Source organism: Athene cunicularia (assembly GCF_003259725.1).
Source record: "Athene cunicularia isolate RWA chromosome 1 unlocalized genomic scaffold, athCun1 chr1_part1, whole genome shotgun sequence".
NCBI classification, from domain to species: Eukaryota; Metazoa; Chordata; class Aves; order Strigiformes; family Strigidae; genus Athene; species Athene cunicularia.
In genome coordinates this window covers 97,383,591-97,397,620 of record NW_020799091.1, presented here as the reverse complement: position 1 = coordinate 97,397,620, position 14,030 = coordinate 97,383,591, and the positions used below count along the sequence as shown (strand labels likewise).

At 40.6% G+C, this 14,030-nt stretch overlaps 1 protein-coding gene across 1 annotated transcript; it reads left to right on the top strand.

Annotated features, from left to right (window-relative positions):
- The first annotated feature begins 796 nt into the window (after positions 1-796).
- On the top strand, positions 797-7,805 carry LOC113483093 (carbonyl reductase [NADPH] 1-like). Its single transcript, XM_026854350.1, has 3 exons — positions 797-1,148; positions 4,294-4,401; positions 6,544-7,805. The coding sequence occupies exons 1-3, from the start codon at positions 863-865 to the stop codon at positions 6,978-6,980; spliced, it is 831 nt and encodes a 276-aa protein (XP_026710151.1). The 5' UTR covers positions 797-862; the 3' UTR covers positions 6,981-7,805.
- The last annotated feature ends 6,225 nt before the right edge of the window (positions 7,806-14,030 follow it).

The window sequence follows — 14,030 nt, the reverse complement described above, 5'->3', positions numbered from 1 at the left end:
GCTCGCGGGTTTGCTTCGCGTCCCCATTAGGGAGGAGAACTGGCCCTGGGGTGGTTGTAGCAACGTGTGCCGGTTTGCAGCGGGGTGGCGCCTCGGTGATGAACTGGAAGGGTGGCTCTTGGCCCGGGTGAAGTCGGTCAGTAGCTGGGCAGGCCTTTAGGAGCAATTTAGGCTTTCTTCCTCGCTAGGTGCCTGCTCGTGGTTAGTTACAAGCTAATTTGGAAGGGTAGGGGCAGTTAAATTTGCTCTTATGGGGGAAGCGCACCCTTAAATATGCTATGTCTGGAAAAAAATCCAACAAGCAGGTTTTGTGTCTAAAGCTGACTGGTGTGTTAAACAGAAGCAGCATTGTGGTTAATCTATGGTCTGCTGTTTCCCTCTAAAAAAGCTAGAATTGGTTGACACTTGAAGATCAAGCTGCTCCTCCCCTTTTTGTTGAGCTTGAGTTTTTCCATCTTTGCATCAGTGCTTGAACTGAACCAGTTGAATATCCTCAGAAGAAGAAAGTGGTATTCCAGTAAAGTGTTTCTGCAGAAGAGCTTAATCCTATCAAAAGTTAATTTAGTACTAAAGAGATTAGTCATTTGTGGGGTTTTTTTTAACCCAATCACTCTTTGGATTTTATTCAAAACATTAACACCAAACATATCTCTCTGCAAATACTTAATGCTACTTTATTAAGTTACAGTTAGTATGCACTTTCATGTAGTTCTATGTAATTCAAAGTGGAATTCTAAATAGGATTTTAAAGAAAAAATGCTTTTATCCATTTTCAGATAGCTGTCTTTGTCCATCAGAGTGTGAAATTATCTCATTTGCTGTTTGCAGTTACTGGCACTTTGGCATACATACAGAGAGGACGATGTCCAACATGCAGGTGGCTGTGGTGACCGGGTCCAACAAAGGGATTGGTTTTGCAATTGTGCGGGCTCTGTGCAAGCAGTTCCCAGGGGACGTGTACCTGACAGCCCGAGACCCCAGCCGTGGCCAGGAAGCAGTGGCAAAGCTCCAGGAGGAAGGACTGCATGCACTCTTCCATCAATTGGATATTGATGATCTGCAGAGCATCAGAGCTCTACGTGACTTCCTAAAGGAGAAATATGGGGGGCTGAACGTGCTGGTTAACAACGCAGGGATTGCTTTCAAAGGTAGGAAGCAGACTGTCTGGCATAGTCCTATGTGCTACAAAGCTGTGAGGAGGATGATAAAAATCGGGGATTCTTTTCTTATACAGGACTTATGTGCCAATGACATGCTGCTTCTTTGGCTGGGCAAGCTGTCTACCTTCTTAAGCATGACAAGAGGGCAATGTGAAATGGCATCTGTTGAGCTAACTGTGCATGTAAAGCTGCTTCCCTGGAGTATTGCATTTGCATCACATACAGAGCATGAAAATATTTTAGGCACACAGTGCACGTGAGCAGAGTTGGGTTTACTTGCCTCAGTGCCCCTGAGTTTCACCAGGCCCGTGGGAGCCCATCATCTATGTGAATATCAGCCATGTTCCTCGGGGATTTGTGTTTTCTCTTTTCTGCAAGCCTCATGCGTTGTTCTATGCATTACCTCTGCAGGGATTTCAGTTGATAAAAAAGAACCTTTGGCCCTGGGTGAATTTGTCATCTTTACTTACCTTTAACCTTCTCATGCCCTTCAGTTATCTATAGAACAGTTAACCTAAATCTTGCTCTGCTGAGCAAGAATTTAACCCTTTCATCTTCACGTGGAAAGGAAGGCAGGGAAGGGAGGAAGACAGCAGTTGTAAGGTAGAAAGTGCATTTTCATTGTAGTGTTTATAAAAGTTGAAAATCATGTTAGCTCCAAATAGAGTAAATCACAAGCACGACTGCTAATTCATTTCCCTGCCATACAAACTTGTTCTTCTCATATTTTCTGGGTTGTTGGTTTTGTGGAGGGTTTTTTCTTTTAATCTCTGTGCCTGATCTCCAGTTAGGATATGTAACTGTTCAAGCACAGTGTTGTGCTGACTCCTCTGTTCACAGCATGCGTTAAGGAAGCCTGTCAGGTAGTATGAATCAAACCTCACCTACTGCTGAAGATGAAGCTTTTTGTGAAGCGGTAGTGCAGCAACAGTGTTCTGAAATCCAGTCGCTATATATTTTTGCATGGTACTTTGCAGGAAAATTGCTTGTGTTCAAGAACAGTTTAATAGGAGGCAACTCAATATAATTGTCTGAGCTTCAGGATGTGCTTAAGATATGTGTTAAAACTTTGAAGCAACCATTAAAAGCTTGTATCTCTGTCCACACTTACAATTTATAAAGTCTGCAGGTGCTCAGACCAGTGTTTCTTCAATTTGTAATCAGGGCCTTAGCTCAACCTACTAGTGACAGTGAGTTTGAGCAAGACTGGGCTGCAACTGCAGCAACTGAAGTGCAGTGTGTGGTTCCTGTTGCTGACTCTGCAGCAGCTGTAGCCTCCCTCAAGGTGGGTACCTGAGCAGGTGGAATAAAAACTCAAATTGCAGCAAGATTTGCTAGAGGTCATCTGTGAGAGATCTTGGATTTATTATGGTGAAATCACTGAACAATACTTAGCTGAAGTAGCATGAGCAGTGGAATCTCTATTACTTCCTTTACTACATTGTAGATTTTTTTTCTATTCAGAAGTTGCTTCCAGGTGCTTATCTTAGACTTTTTTTTCAAGATGACAACTTAATTATGAGTCAGCAATAGGTAATACAATTAAGAAATGTGATAAAGGAGCCAGTTGTAACTGTTGTTGTACAAGTGTCTAATGCAGGGGCTAGAGGATTTAACACCTGTGTAAGAAATTGCTGTGATGTTTATCTCATATTTTGGATTTTAATTCTTGCTTCTGAGATTAGCATTTCCACCTAATCTCACTTCTTGCCTCACCAGGTTTCTGCTACCATCCTAGAATTTATGTTTTCCTTTCTTTATTGTAGTATTATGTGTTATGGCTCTCTGTCAAAGATTAGATTTGCCATTAAATTTATTATTCTAGTTTTGTGCTGCACTACAAATAGTCCAGAAAAGTCCTTAGTCCAGCAAAACTGTTCATGTGTGAAATTATTATGTACCTGTGGGTTGCCTTCCAGATGAGCTTCTGTGAAAACATTTCTTCTAGTAATGCTTGCTAAATCAAGGGAGTGTAGTGTGTATATATCAGATGTTACAAGTAATATATCTTGTTAGACAAATAAACGGGCTTTGGAGTGTAGGGAAGCTTCTCTCTTGCAAGGTGTGTGTGGAAGCAGGAATTTGGAATTGTGTAGGTTTTTAGTTTCTTCTCCCATTGTCATAACTCTTGCAATAGGTCATGATCTGGCTTCATGTCTCAGATTTAAATGTAAGCAATTTGCAAAACTTGATGCCATCGGTGCCCATTGCTTGAGAGTGTAAATGAGTGAGTCATTAAAGCTATGTTTTTCAATAAAAACACAACTACGTTAGATACTAAATGACCTGTTATTGCTTCTCTTTTGAGCTGACGTAGTTCTAGGCTATGGAAACAAGTGAAGACTTGCCTAACCTATGTAGGTAGCTTTCATCACTGCAGAGGGAGAGCCTGTAGCAGAAGAGGAAGAGTCCTGTTACTTTAACTTTTACTTCCCCCTCAAAGTGGAGGACGTATAGCATATGGCTTATTGCTGAGCCGAATTGTCAGCTGACGGCACATCCCACCCCACTTTTGTTGGTGGCAAGCTGTCAATTCTGTCTGAAGAAATCATACCTTTACAGTGCAATTCCATGGTCTGCTTATGCTTACCTACAATCAGCTCCCTTTCCTAGCTGCTAATTCCCCCTCTTCTCCTTGTTTTAGCACAGATCTGTCAGTTCAGGGGGTGATTTATGACACGAGTATCTGTCAGTTTTGGGGTTAGTTGGGGTTTTTTGTTTGCTTTTTTCAGACTGCACCAAATCTTATCCCTGCATTCTTTATAGAAACTTTTACAGTGTTTGTTGCAGTTTGGCACTGCTCTTATTTCAAGCCCTAGCTAAGAACCCAAGACATGACAACATAAGAGTCAGGATATAGAAGCAGAAAACCTAAACATATAGAAAACATAATTAGTGCATTATTAATGTAATATTGTAGAGATAAGTCTTTTCATTAATAAGAATGTGAGTCTTAATGATGTTACTTTTTTATCATATTTTAATTGATCATATGCCTGTTTGCTAGTTATAAAAGGAAAAAATAAGTAAGATAAACTTCTGAGGTTTGGTAACTTCCTTTAAAACAGTAGTACTATTCTGATATTTTTTTTAATTTATTTTTCCCTCCCTCACTACCACCTCTTACGAAAAGTTCATGACACAACTCCATTTGCAGTCCAAGCAGAGGTTACACTGAAGACAAACTTTTTTGGAACAAGGAATGTTTGCACAGAATTGTTGCCTCTTGTGAAGCCTTACGGTGAGTGTAACACAACAAGTAGAGAAATACTTTCATATGAATTTTGATCCTCATTAAATGGGAAAATCCTGTCCAGCCTCATATGCACACTGTCCCATAGCAAGAGGTGTGTACCTTGCTGTACTGTAGGTAAGAGAACAGATGGCCTTCCTGACCTTCAAAATGTCTCTGCTGTGTATATTTAAATCTACTTTCAAGCTGGTCACATTATTCTGTTACGGATTAAAGTGGAATTGTCATGGTGCCCTCAAGAAGACATAGAAAATTTACCCACATTGTGTCTGTGGTATCTGCCTACATAAATTGTTCTTGCTTCAGAAAGGACGTTTTGATGATACAACTAGGATAAGGAAGTAACTAAAAACAGTGTTTCAGTGGAGTTTGTGGCATACCTGTTCTTGCTACTGCTGAAGAAACCTCAGTAGGCTGTTTTTCTGTCTCTAGATGGATCACAGCCATTGCTGTATTCGCAAATGTCTAGTGATAATAGTTATAAATGGCACTTGAAGATGTACATTAAGTTACTGTGACTTGGTGATGTTAAGAGGAACTGGAAGAAAACACTTTACCAGAAAAGGGTAAATAGAATGGTCAAGGGTCAAAGAATATAGATACATTGATAATAAAGAGGTGTTAGCAACATGCAAATAATCTGTACGCCTTGAATGACTGTCCTGTGCAGAATGTACCTGTTTTCAAAATCTGAAGCACTGTAAGTGCCCTGGAATGCCACTGACATAGCATGGATGATTTGAAAGGGAGGGTATTTGGATTTAATACCCACACTAAATCTAAGGGGTTTTTTAAATACAATTCTTTTCAAGACTTGTGATCAGTAGATGTTTTCATGGATATTTGAACAAAGCTTCCTGCTATAAATGAAATGTAGCCTATACTAACATTTAAATACATCTGGGGTTTTAAGAGAAAAGTCAAGTACATGAGAGAGAAGTTGGGAACTGTTAGTCCCTAGGGAGGAAGAAAAGGACAGAGTAAATGAATTTTGGGGGCCAATAGAGGAGAGAGTAAACAGTGCCAAAATTGCAATCTAGTCCTCTTGTACTGAGGGTGAAGGACAAGTGTGTTTATTAAAGTCATAAACAGATCAATTTTTAGTGGCTTTTAAGATCTAAATTCTTATGTTGATTCCCTAGTTCAGGGGTTCTCAGCCTTTCCTTCACCAGAGATCCCCTTTAAAATACCTTTTGCGGCTGCGGACCACCAAGACTTAATTCAAGATTTAAAGTGCTAGACTGCGTCAGATATTTATTTCAATTTTCTCATGAAGAGCCTTCAAATTTGGAGAGAAGGGGAAATAAATTAATCTGTAAATGCACACATCTACAGATTATGATATCTTTATTGCAACGATTCCATATAAATTTGAAATAATAGCATCATCACTCTTCCACACCTGCTTTAAGCCTTCATGGACCCTGTGTTGACATCGCAGCCCATCCCAGGGGTTTGTGGACCATAAGTTGAGAACCACTGCTCTAGTTCATTGCCTGAATGATTGTGAACTAGCAAGAAATAAGGAAACAGTATAACATTATTTTGGAAAAAATGAGTGAATTACTTATTCAGCTGACTTGTTCCTTGGTACTGAAGTGGTGGGAGATTTAATTGTTTACTGCAGTTTTGCATGCTGGGATTTGTAAATCTTCAGGTATTCTGTAAACAAGCTGATGGTATCAGTGCATTGAGAACTAGATGGCTTTTATTGAACTCTGTATTATTCTGGCTTTTGAGGTACATTCTCACGGCACTTTAGCTGTTGCAGAAGTGAGACTTTTCCACTGGAACTTTGAGAGTAGAGTCTGTATGCCATTACTGAGAAAACTCCTTACCCCTATGAATATGCTTACAGATTGTAACAGGCTATTTCCTGGAAGCATACCTGAAGTGTGGGAGTGCTTTTGCAGGTTCACACCTTAAATTACCCTCTGAAATAGAATTCAATGGAAAAACTTGACATTAAGTTAACTGTGATCTTCCAGAAACTCTGCAAAATAGCCTACACAAAATATTTTACAGGCTTTCATTTAAGAAGTGAATAGGTAACTGTAGAGCAAGCCCATTTCAGTGTCTGGGCTTGTTTAATTTGTGTAAAAGTAATCAGTCTTTATTTTCCTTCACCAGGTAGAGTGGTGAATGTCTCTAGTATGGTAAGTAGCTCAGCACTGGGAGGCTGCAGCCGAGAACTACAGGAAAAGTTTCGCAGCAACACGATCACTGAGGATGAGTTAGTGGAACTCATGACCAAATTTGTGGAAGATACCAAGAAAAGTGTGCATGAGAAAGAAGGCTGGCCAAATACTGCCTATGGGGTATCCAAAATTGGTGTTACAGTCTTGTCTAGGATTCAAGCCCGGATGTTAAATGAGAAAAGAAAAGGTGACCACATCCTCCTTAATGCCTGCTGTCCTGGATGGGTAAGAACAGACATGGCAGGTCCTAACGCCACTAAATCACCAGATGAAGGGGCTGAGACCCCAGTTTATTTGGCCCTTTTGCCTTCAGATTCTGATGGTCCTCATGGCCAGTTTCTTAGTAACAAAACTGTTCGAACCTGGTGAGCTTATGTATGTGGACCTGTGCAAGCGGTAATATGATTGGATTAACCTGTACCCTGGTAGGGCATTTAGTCAGAGCAATGTCATCCTGTCCGCAGCAGCAGCAGGGTCCTTTATCATTACAATAAGGGTTACAGTTACGGTACTCCTCTAGGATTAAGTCTACACTAGGGTACACTTCTTAACAGTCTCCACTAGCCTGCTCACAGCATTGACTGTGTAGCCCAGAATCTGATTTGTGGGTGTTCTAACCCAGATGACACAGGCTAATTTGGTGATGCCATAATGTATAGGTGCCTGACCTTGTTTACCTGAATTTACTCTTAATTAAATCATTGCCAGCCCTTCTCCCACTCCCCTGAGACAGATCTCTGACATGGAGTTGGGATGAGGAAGCAGGTGCCTTATGCTTTCACAGAACAATAGATCTTTCAAGGGATCATAATTGCATCCTAAGGTTGTGCACCGTTTCTTAAAGTGGAAGGGTTCAGAGTTCCACAGTCTGACCAGTTGGGGGAGAGGCTAGTAAGACCAGAACCAGATCACTGCTGCATAGAGATTCCTTGTTACTAGTACAAAATGGAATTAGATGAAAATAAAAATAGCAGTGACATACCATCAATAGAACTTTATCAGTTGGCTTATATTCATATGTATGTCAATAAATCATTACTGATTTGTATTCATCCAATGGGTTTATTCTGATACAGAAAAATATAATGTTTAAAAATACACTTTCATTTTCTACATCTAAGTTTGTAACTGGAATGTGTGATGTTTCAACTAATATAATGAGAAAATAAACTACAAAACTGATACAGCTAACTATTCCTCAGGTATTTCTCTAATTTAAATTCAGTTCATTTATTGCACAGGCAGTTTCCCTATTAAAAACCTGATTAAGTGCTCTCCTTGTCATAGAGAAAATGAACTGTGTTACAGTACTATTACAGGATAGAACTGAAATACATAATTATCATGGTATCCAAAACAAGTCATCTGAGCAAAAAGAGGAAGCAGTGACATGGAGAACACCAAATTTGTTTTCACATTCTAAATGTTGGTTATTGCATTTTGAATGCCTAATCTTAAACGGTTGCCAGGGCATTTCAAGCTGTAGAGGTGGAGCTGGGTAGCAGCAGAGGCAGCCCCAGGCTCAGGGGCAGCTGGCTGCAGGGGGCTGGAGTGCTGGGGCGGGGTTTGGTCATCTCCAGGCTCTAACCCTGCCGCTCTTCTCCACCAGTAGGTTGTGCCAGCCAGCACAGAAGCAGTGGTGGGGGCTCAGGGACCCTGCCCAGTCTTCTGTGGAGGGCATGGTGTGCTCTGCAGGGGCAGACTGCAGCCCTCTTCATTGTGCTGGGAGAAGCTGAAAGAGCTGGAAACAATGGACTATAAACCTGTCATTAGTAATGACAAATTGTCAACAGACGTGTTAATTCTTAATCAGGAGTCAGCAAGACGGTGCCAAAGGGGCTTAGGTGCCTGGGTTTGACATTGGCTCCCCTGGTACAGTTTGTGTTCAGGGAAGCCTTGGATCAATAGACATTGGATGTAAATAATATGTGATTTTGGTAATCACTTACCAGCATGGAGCAAAGCTGTGATTATTTGCTGGTCTTTTATGGATACAGTAGCTATTGTTTTTAGAAGATGCAAGTATTGCCAAATGAGTCATGCTCCAGAGCTCACTGAAGAGCAAGATGAGTGCTGGCCCAAAAGTTCTCATGTTAATCTATTCTCAGTGCAGAAGAAGATCTGAGGCCTTTAGTTTAAGGGCAACAGATCAGTTACAAAATCCCTGTATGAAGTTTTTAATGCATTTTTTTGTACTACTGACAGACTGTCTACAGTATGATAGTGCCAAAAGCCATCCAGTTAATACAGTAACTTGACTGTTGTTCTGATGTGCAACAAAGAACCACGGTTTGTGTATGCTCTTCTAGTTGTGCTAATGGTATCTCAACAAAATAAAACATGGCCGTTTCAATTTAGTAATAATTTGGTACAACTTTAAGGCATGTAATCCAACAGTGGAGAATTGTACCTAGTTCTTTATATGCAAAATGCTGCTTGAGTCATTAAGTTTCAAAAGTTGCATGCCCTTCCAGTTGGCATGAACAAACTTTCCAAACAAACCTCAACCCAGCTTTTCTATGGTTTGTGCAAAGTCCTAGCTCTCTGTACTGTAGCTGGATAGTATCCATTGTTAAATACAAATTAGTTTCTAAGTATCCCTTTAGTTTCATAAAGCTCATTCTTAATATTTAACTGAGGATCTGGGGTTTTTTTACATTCAAGCCAAACAAATTATAAGTTTGAAAGTTTTACAAAAGATGTGTTTCAAAATCTTGTATCGAGCTTTGTTAAACCTACTTACCATGTTGCAGGGTAAGGAAGCAAGGTGGAAGATGATGGCTAAGTAGTCATCATCAGAAATGTCATTTCTTGTGGTGAAACTGATGATCATACAGACAGTTTCTTCTTTCTGTTCATACCAGAAGAACAGAGGACAGATCTTTTCACAAACTTTGCAGCTGTGGTGTGGTACTTGAGGAAGAACAATCAGCTGCGTGGATGGATACAGCCTCAGCTGTAGGAAGTGGAAACAGGAGGCAGAAAGCACTGGCTGTTCACAGGACCAGTTAGGCCCGGGAAGAAGCTTCTGTGGGAGAAGCATATGCCCCAGTGACACTGGTGGGAGGACTGTGTCCCAGGAAGAGAGCTGGGACTTGTGTGGGGCAGACTGCCAGGGCAGGGCTGTTTGCTGAGAGCAGAATTAGAGAACAGGCTGTACAGTATGTGTGGCAGGCTGGATCTTTGGACAGGGCTTGCATTGTTCAACCAAATTTCCTTTTTATGTCTTTTTTTAAGTTGCCTCCCTGCTTATCTCCCATGTCCGCTGTATGTGAAGTATTTTGTTGCTTTCAGCTTCTGGCATGCTTGCTGAGTGGTTATTGTGTAAGGGTTAGGAAAGGATGAAATAATAATGATCTGTTCTACTGTATAAAACTTTCACGCATGATTTACGGTTTTTACAGTGTGTGACTACCATTTTTACTTTGAAATTTATTAGCCAAAAAAAGCCCAAACCTGGCAATGCAATAGCTCTTGTGACATGAGACAATAAAGAAATTGGATTCACAATTGTGAGAGCTCAGTGGAGGCAGGTTCTTGGGGATGCTGTAGCTTATGCAGGACGCAGACAGCAGTGGCAAAACTCCAGGAATGGGAGCTGTACCTGCTGCTGCATCAGCTGGATATAAACAGTGTGCAGGGCCTCTGGGACTTTCTGAAGGAGAAGCTACAGACATCCCAGTGTGCTGGTTAAAAATCATTTTCAAAGGCTGTAGTAGGCCAGTTGTTAGGGAGAGCTTTGCTTTGGAAAGCCAGTGTTCTGACGGTATGGGGACAATTGGTAAGAAGACTGATCTGCTCTAAACCTTTTTGAAGGCGATTACAACCAAGTCATTTCTATCTGGATCCCCTGCAATGCTGGTAACTATAGTGTGGGTTAGACTGTTGTATCCATGATGGTTCCAGTGCTGTGTAGTGCAGTGCATTTGATTTTCAAAACTGCACCATAGACATGCCTAGAAAGTTTGAGGTTAGTTTACCTAAAACAATGAAGAGAATAGACATAGCTTAACATGTTTCCTTAAATTTCCTATTTAAGTGTTTTTCTGTATAAATAATGACAGAATCATCTAGGTTGGAAAGGACCTTGAAGATCATCCAATCCAGCCATGGACCTAACACTGACAGTTCCCAACTACACCACATCCCTCAGCGCTATGCCAACCCAACTCTTAAACCCCTCCAGGGATGGGGACTCCACCACCTCCCTGGGCAGCCCATTCCAACACCTAACAACCCCTTCTGGAAAGAAATGCTTCCTAATATCTAGTCTAAACCTTCCCTGGAGCAACTTGAGGCCATTACCTCTTGTCCTGTCATTTATTACTTGGTTAAAGAGGCTCATCCCCAGCTCTCTGCAACCTCCTTTCAGGTAGCTGTAGAGGGTGATAAGGTCTCCCTTCAGCCTCGACAAGAATTCCTGAAAATTCATTTACATCCATAGATAACTTTAATTGAACCTATCTCTTACAGCAGTATAACCCAACATGTAGGCAGTGTCCTGACTTTGAATGCTGCGAAGTTGCTCTCAGCCTAAAAATGTGTCAGGAAAGTTTGTTATATATGCCACTCAGTATTACTTAAAACACTTAAATGCAGAATATAACTCAAACTCCTGTCTCACGTTGCTATAGGAATGTTTTTAGCTTTTTAATCTCAAATAATGAAAAAAAAAAAAAAAAAATTACAATGTAAATTCTTCAGCATTCATTTTTGTTCTGCAAAGACTTCATTTCAGAGCTGACAATGCAAGAAACTGTCATCTGGACAAAGTTCTGGTCTTGGAGGCCATTTTTCATCATCTATAGATCTCTTCACAAGGTTAGCTGTTCATAGTACTTGCATCTGAATGAACAATACCCAGCTTCTCATTTCCCAGTTTCGATTATTGTCTTGTCTTTGGACTCTGCTCCCTGATACAAGTGTTGTAGTTAGTACTCTTAAAATCCTACATTCTCTTCAGGTACATACCCACATGCTCAGGCACCCTGATCTGATGGGCTTTGTCTGTTTTGTTTGGTTGAAGTTACACAGTATTTAGAGGACTGTGTTGGTTTAGGCCCTGCAGGGACCAGAGACCACATTGCTGTTGCCCCTCCCTCACCTTCAGCTGCTCAGGCTGGAAGTGAGGCACAAACCTCGGGGGTTGAAATAAAAAGAGATTTAATACAACAGTGTGATAAATAACAATCTGAACAACAACAGTAGCAATGATAACAACAATAAACAGTCATAACAGTAAACAAGACAAAAGATACACAGAGAAATACCACAATGGACGCAGCCAGCCTGCGCGCCTGCTCCCCGGGACCAAAGCCACAAAGGAAAAAGCTTCCCGCGCTGCCGTGCCAGACCTGACCTCAGCATGGGATAATGATAATAACCTGGCTGGAGATCCCTTCCTCCTGCTTGGGAGAAACTTAACTCTATCCTAGCTGAACCAGGACAAGGATATATGGCAATAGTGGCTCTGGTGGTATTTTATTTGTGAATGTATTGTTTTAGACTCTACTAGGGAGATAAATTCTGAAAGCAAGCAACTTGTTAAGCTTCCCTCAGTAAATATAATAGAAGTTCTATATAGTTTCATAGTAGATATATTGTATTTTAAATTGCAAGGGATATTTCTAAAAAAAAATTTAAAAAAAATAAAATGACAAGTGATATATGATTGGAGTAGAGTTTTCCAGTTTGAACCAAACAGATTTATATCAACATCATGTGGAAGTTAATGTGAACATTCATTAGACTGAAATGCAGCCTGGCTGTCTCCAGAAGTGATTACTTCAGTAAGTCTATTACTTGTTCCCATCCCAAAGGCCAGAATTTAGCATGGGCAGTGCTGCCATGGTGCACATAAACTGATTTATGGCTTTTCCTGAGAAGAATCCCAAATAGTTAGTATGATAGGCATGATTTGAATTAGCTTAACCTCTGATAGAAAAAACAGCCTTCAGAGTTACTTTTAGAATGATAACCAGCAGATTTGTGAGCACCAGAGCAGAGGAAAAGGGTTGGTCTGGAGGTTGGTTGGGTTTGGTGCATGTTCTCATCAAAGCTTCTCTGCAGACTGAGCACTTGTGCGGCCTCTCCATCAGGAGATGCTCTGGTGCCTGCCAGCACCTGACCTGGCATGGCAGGAGCTCAGGAGGATCTCTCTCCTCCACCTGACTGCCGCGTTCTTTGAAATGCTGGAAGTGCTCTTGTCTAGTGGTAGAAATGGCAAGTGGGTTCAAAAGTTAGGTGGAAATTAGAATGAAACAACTATAGCTGGGCATCCACATGCAACTGGTGCAGTCAAGGAACACAAATTTGCAAGAAAAAGAACTTCTGCAAAGATAGCAAACCCTCCAAAACTAATTTAAATATATCTTAAGTAACATGCTATATTTTAGGATATAAATCTCTTGTGTTAAAGACATCATCAAAAATATGAGTCCTTTGCTCTGTCGGGCATGTATTCAGAAAAACTGACCTTCATGTCTAATAACTAAGCTATGCAACATTTGAAAGTTACAAAACTGTAAAATTTAGAAATTTAAACTTAAATTGATGGCATTCCAGTTTAGAAAGATAAGCTATGCTGATGCCCGTATGTACCTATTGCCATGTATACCTAAGGAAAAAATGTTATATTGAAATGATCAAATCTGTATTTACTGTATTAGGGAACATCCCCATCTGAATTTAGAACCTGATTTACTGCGTTGTCTAATACCACCCCATTTCTGAAGATTTGACTTTCAAAATTATGACAGATCTGTAATAAAGCTGTAAATCACTGCAAATTGTTTTCATATTTTGTCATACTAATTTCCCACATCTGTTACACATTTTTCTGAGGTTACCCAGCCTTTCAGGCATTGACGCTGACCTCAGCACTGCAGGCAGATGCTTTCCCAAACGGATGGAATGTGCAAGAGCCACGTGGGCTGTATGAAAGCTTGTGAACAACTGCTCAGATTTTATAGTGAGGTAACACGTGCTGCAGTTGGCCAGCAGTGATTTTTTGGTGTTTGGTCCAAATTTTGGAGATGTACACAACAGGGGTTAAAAAGCATGTGTGGAAGCCTTCCTGCCTTCCCATCTTGCTTCCATCCTTCCAGCACGTGCTTCCATAAAGCAGTCTCATTAGCTGCCAGTAACTGTAGCTAGAAGAACAACATAGCAAATTATACTGCTTAAATCTAGCAAGGAAGGGGAAAGGCAGGTGGTCTCAAGAAAATGGAAGAGTATATTAACACAAAACTTACTGAAGATCATTGCTGAAACAGTATCCATCAAAATCTTTAACATTTTCGATGCTCTCATCTTGAATAACTGAACAGGTGGATTTTCCTAGATTTTTTTCAGGCAATTTGAACTACTAGGATTATGTTCTGACTTCATGTTTCAAAAAAAAAAAAAAAAAAAAAAGGT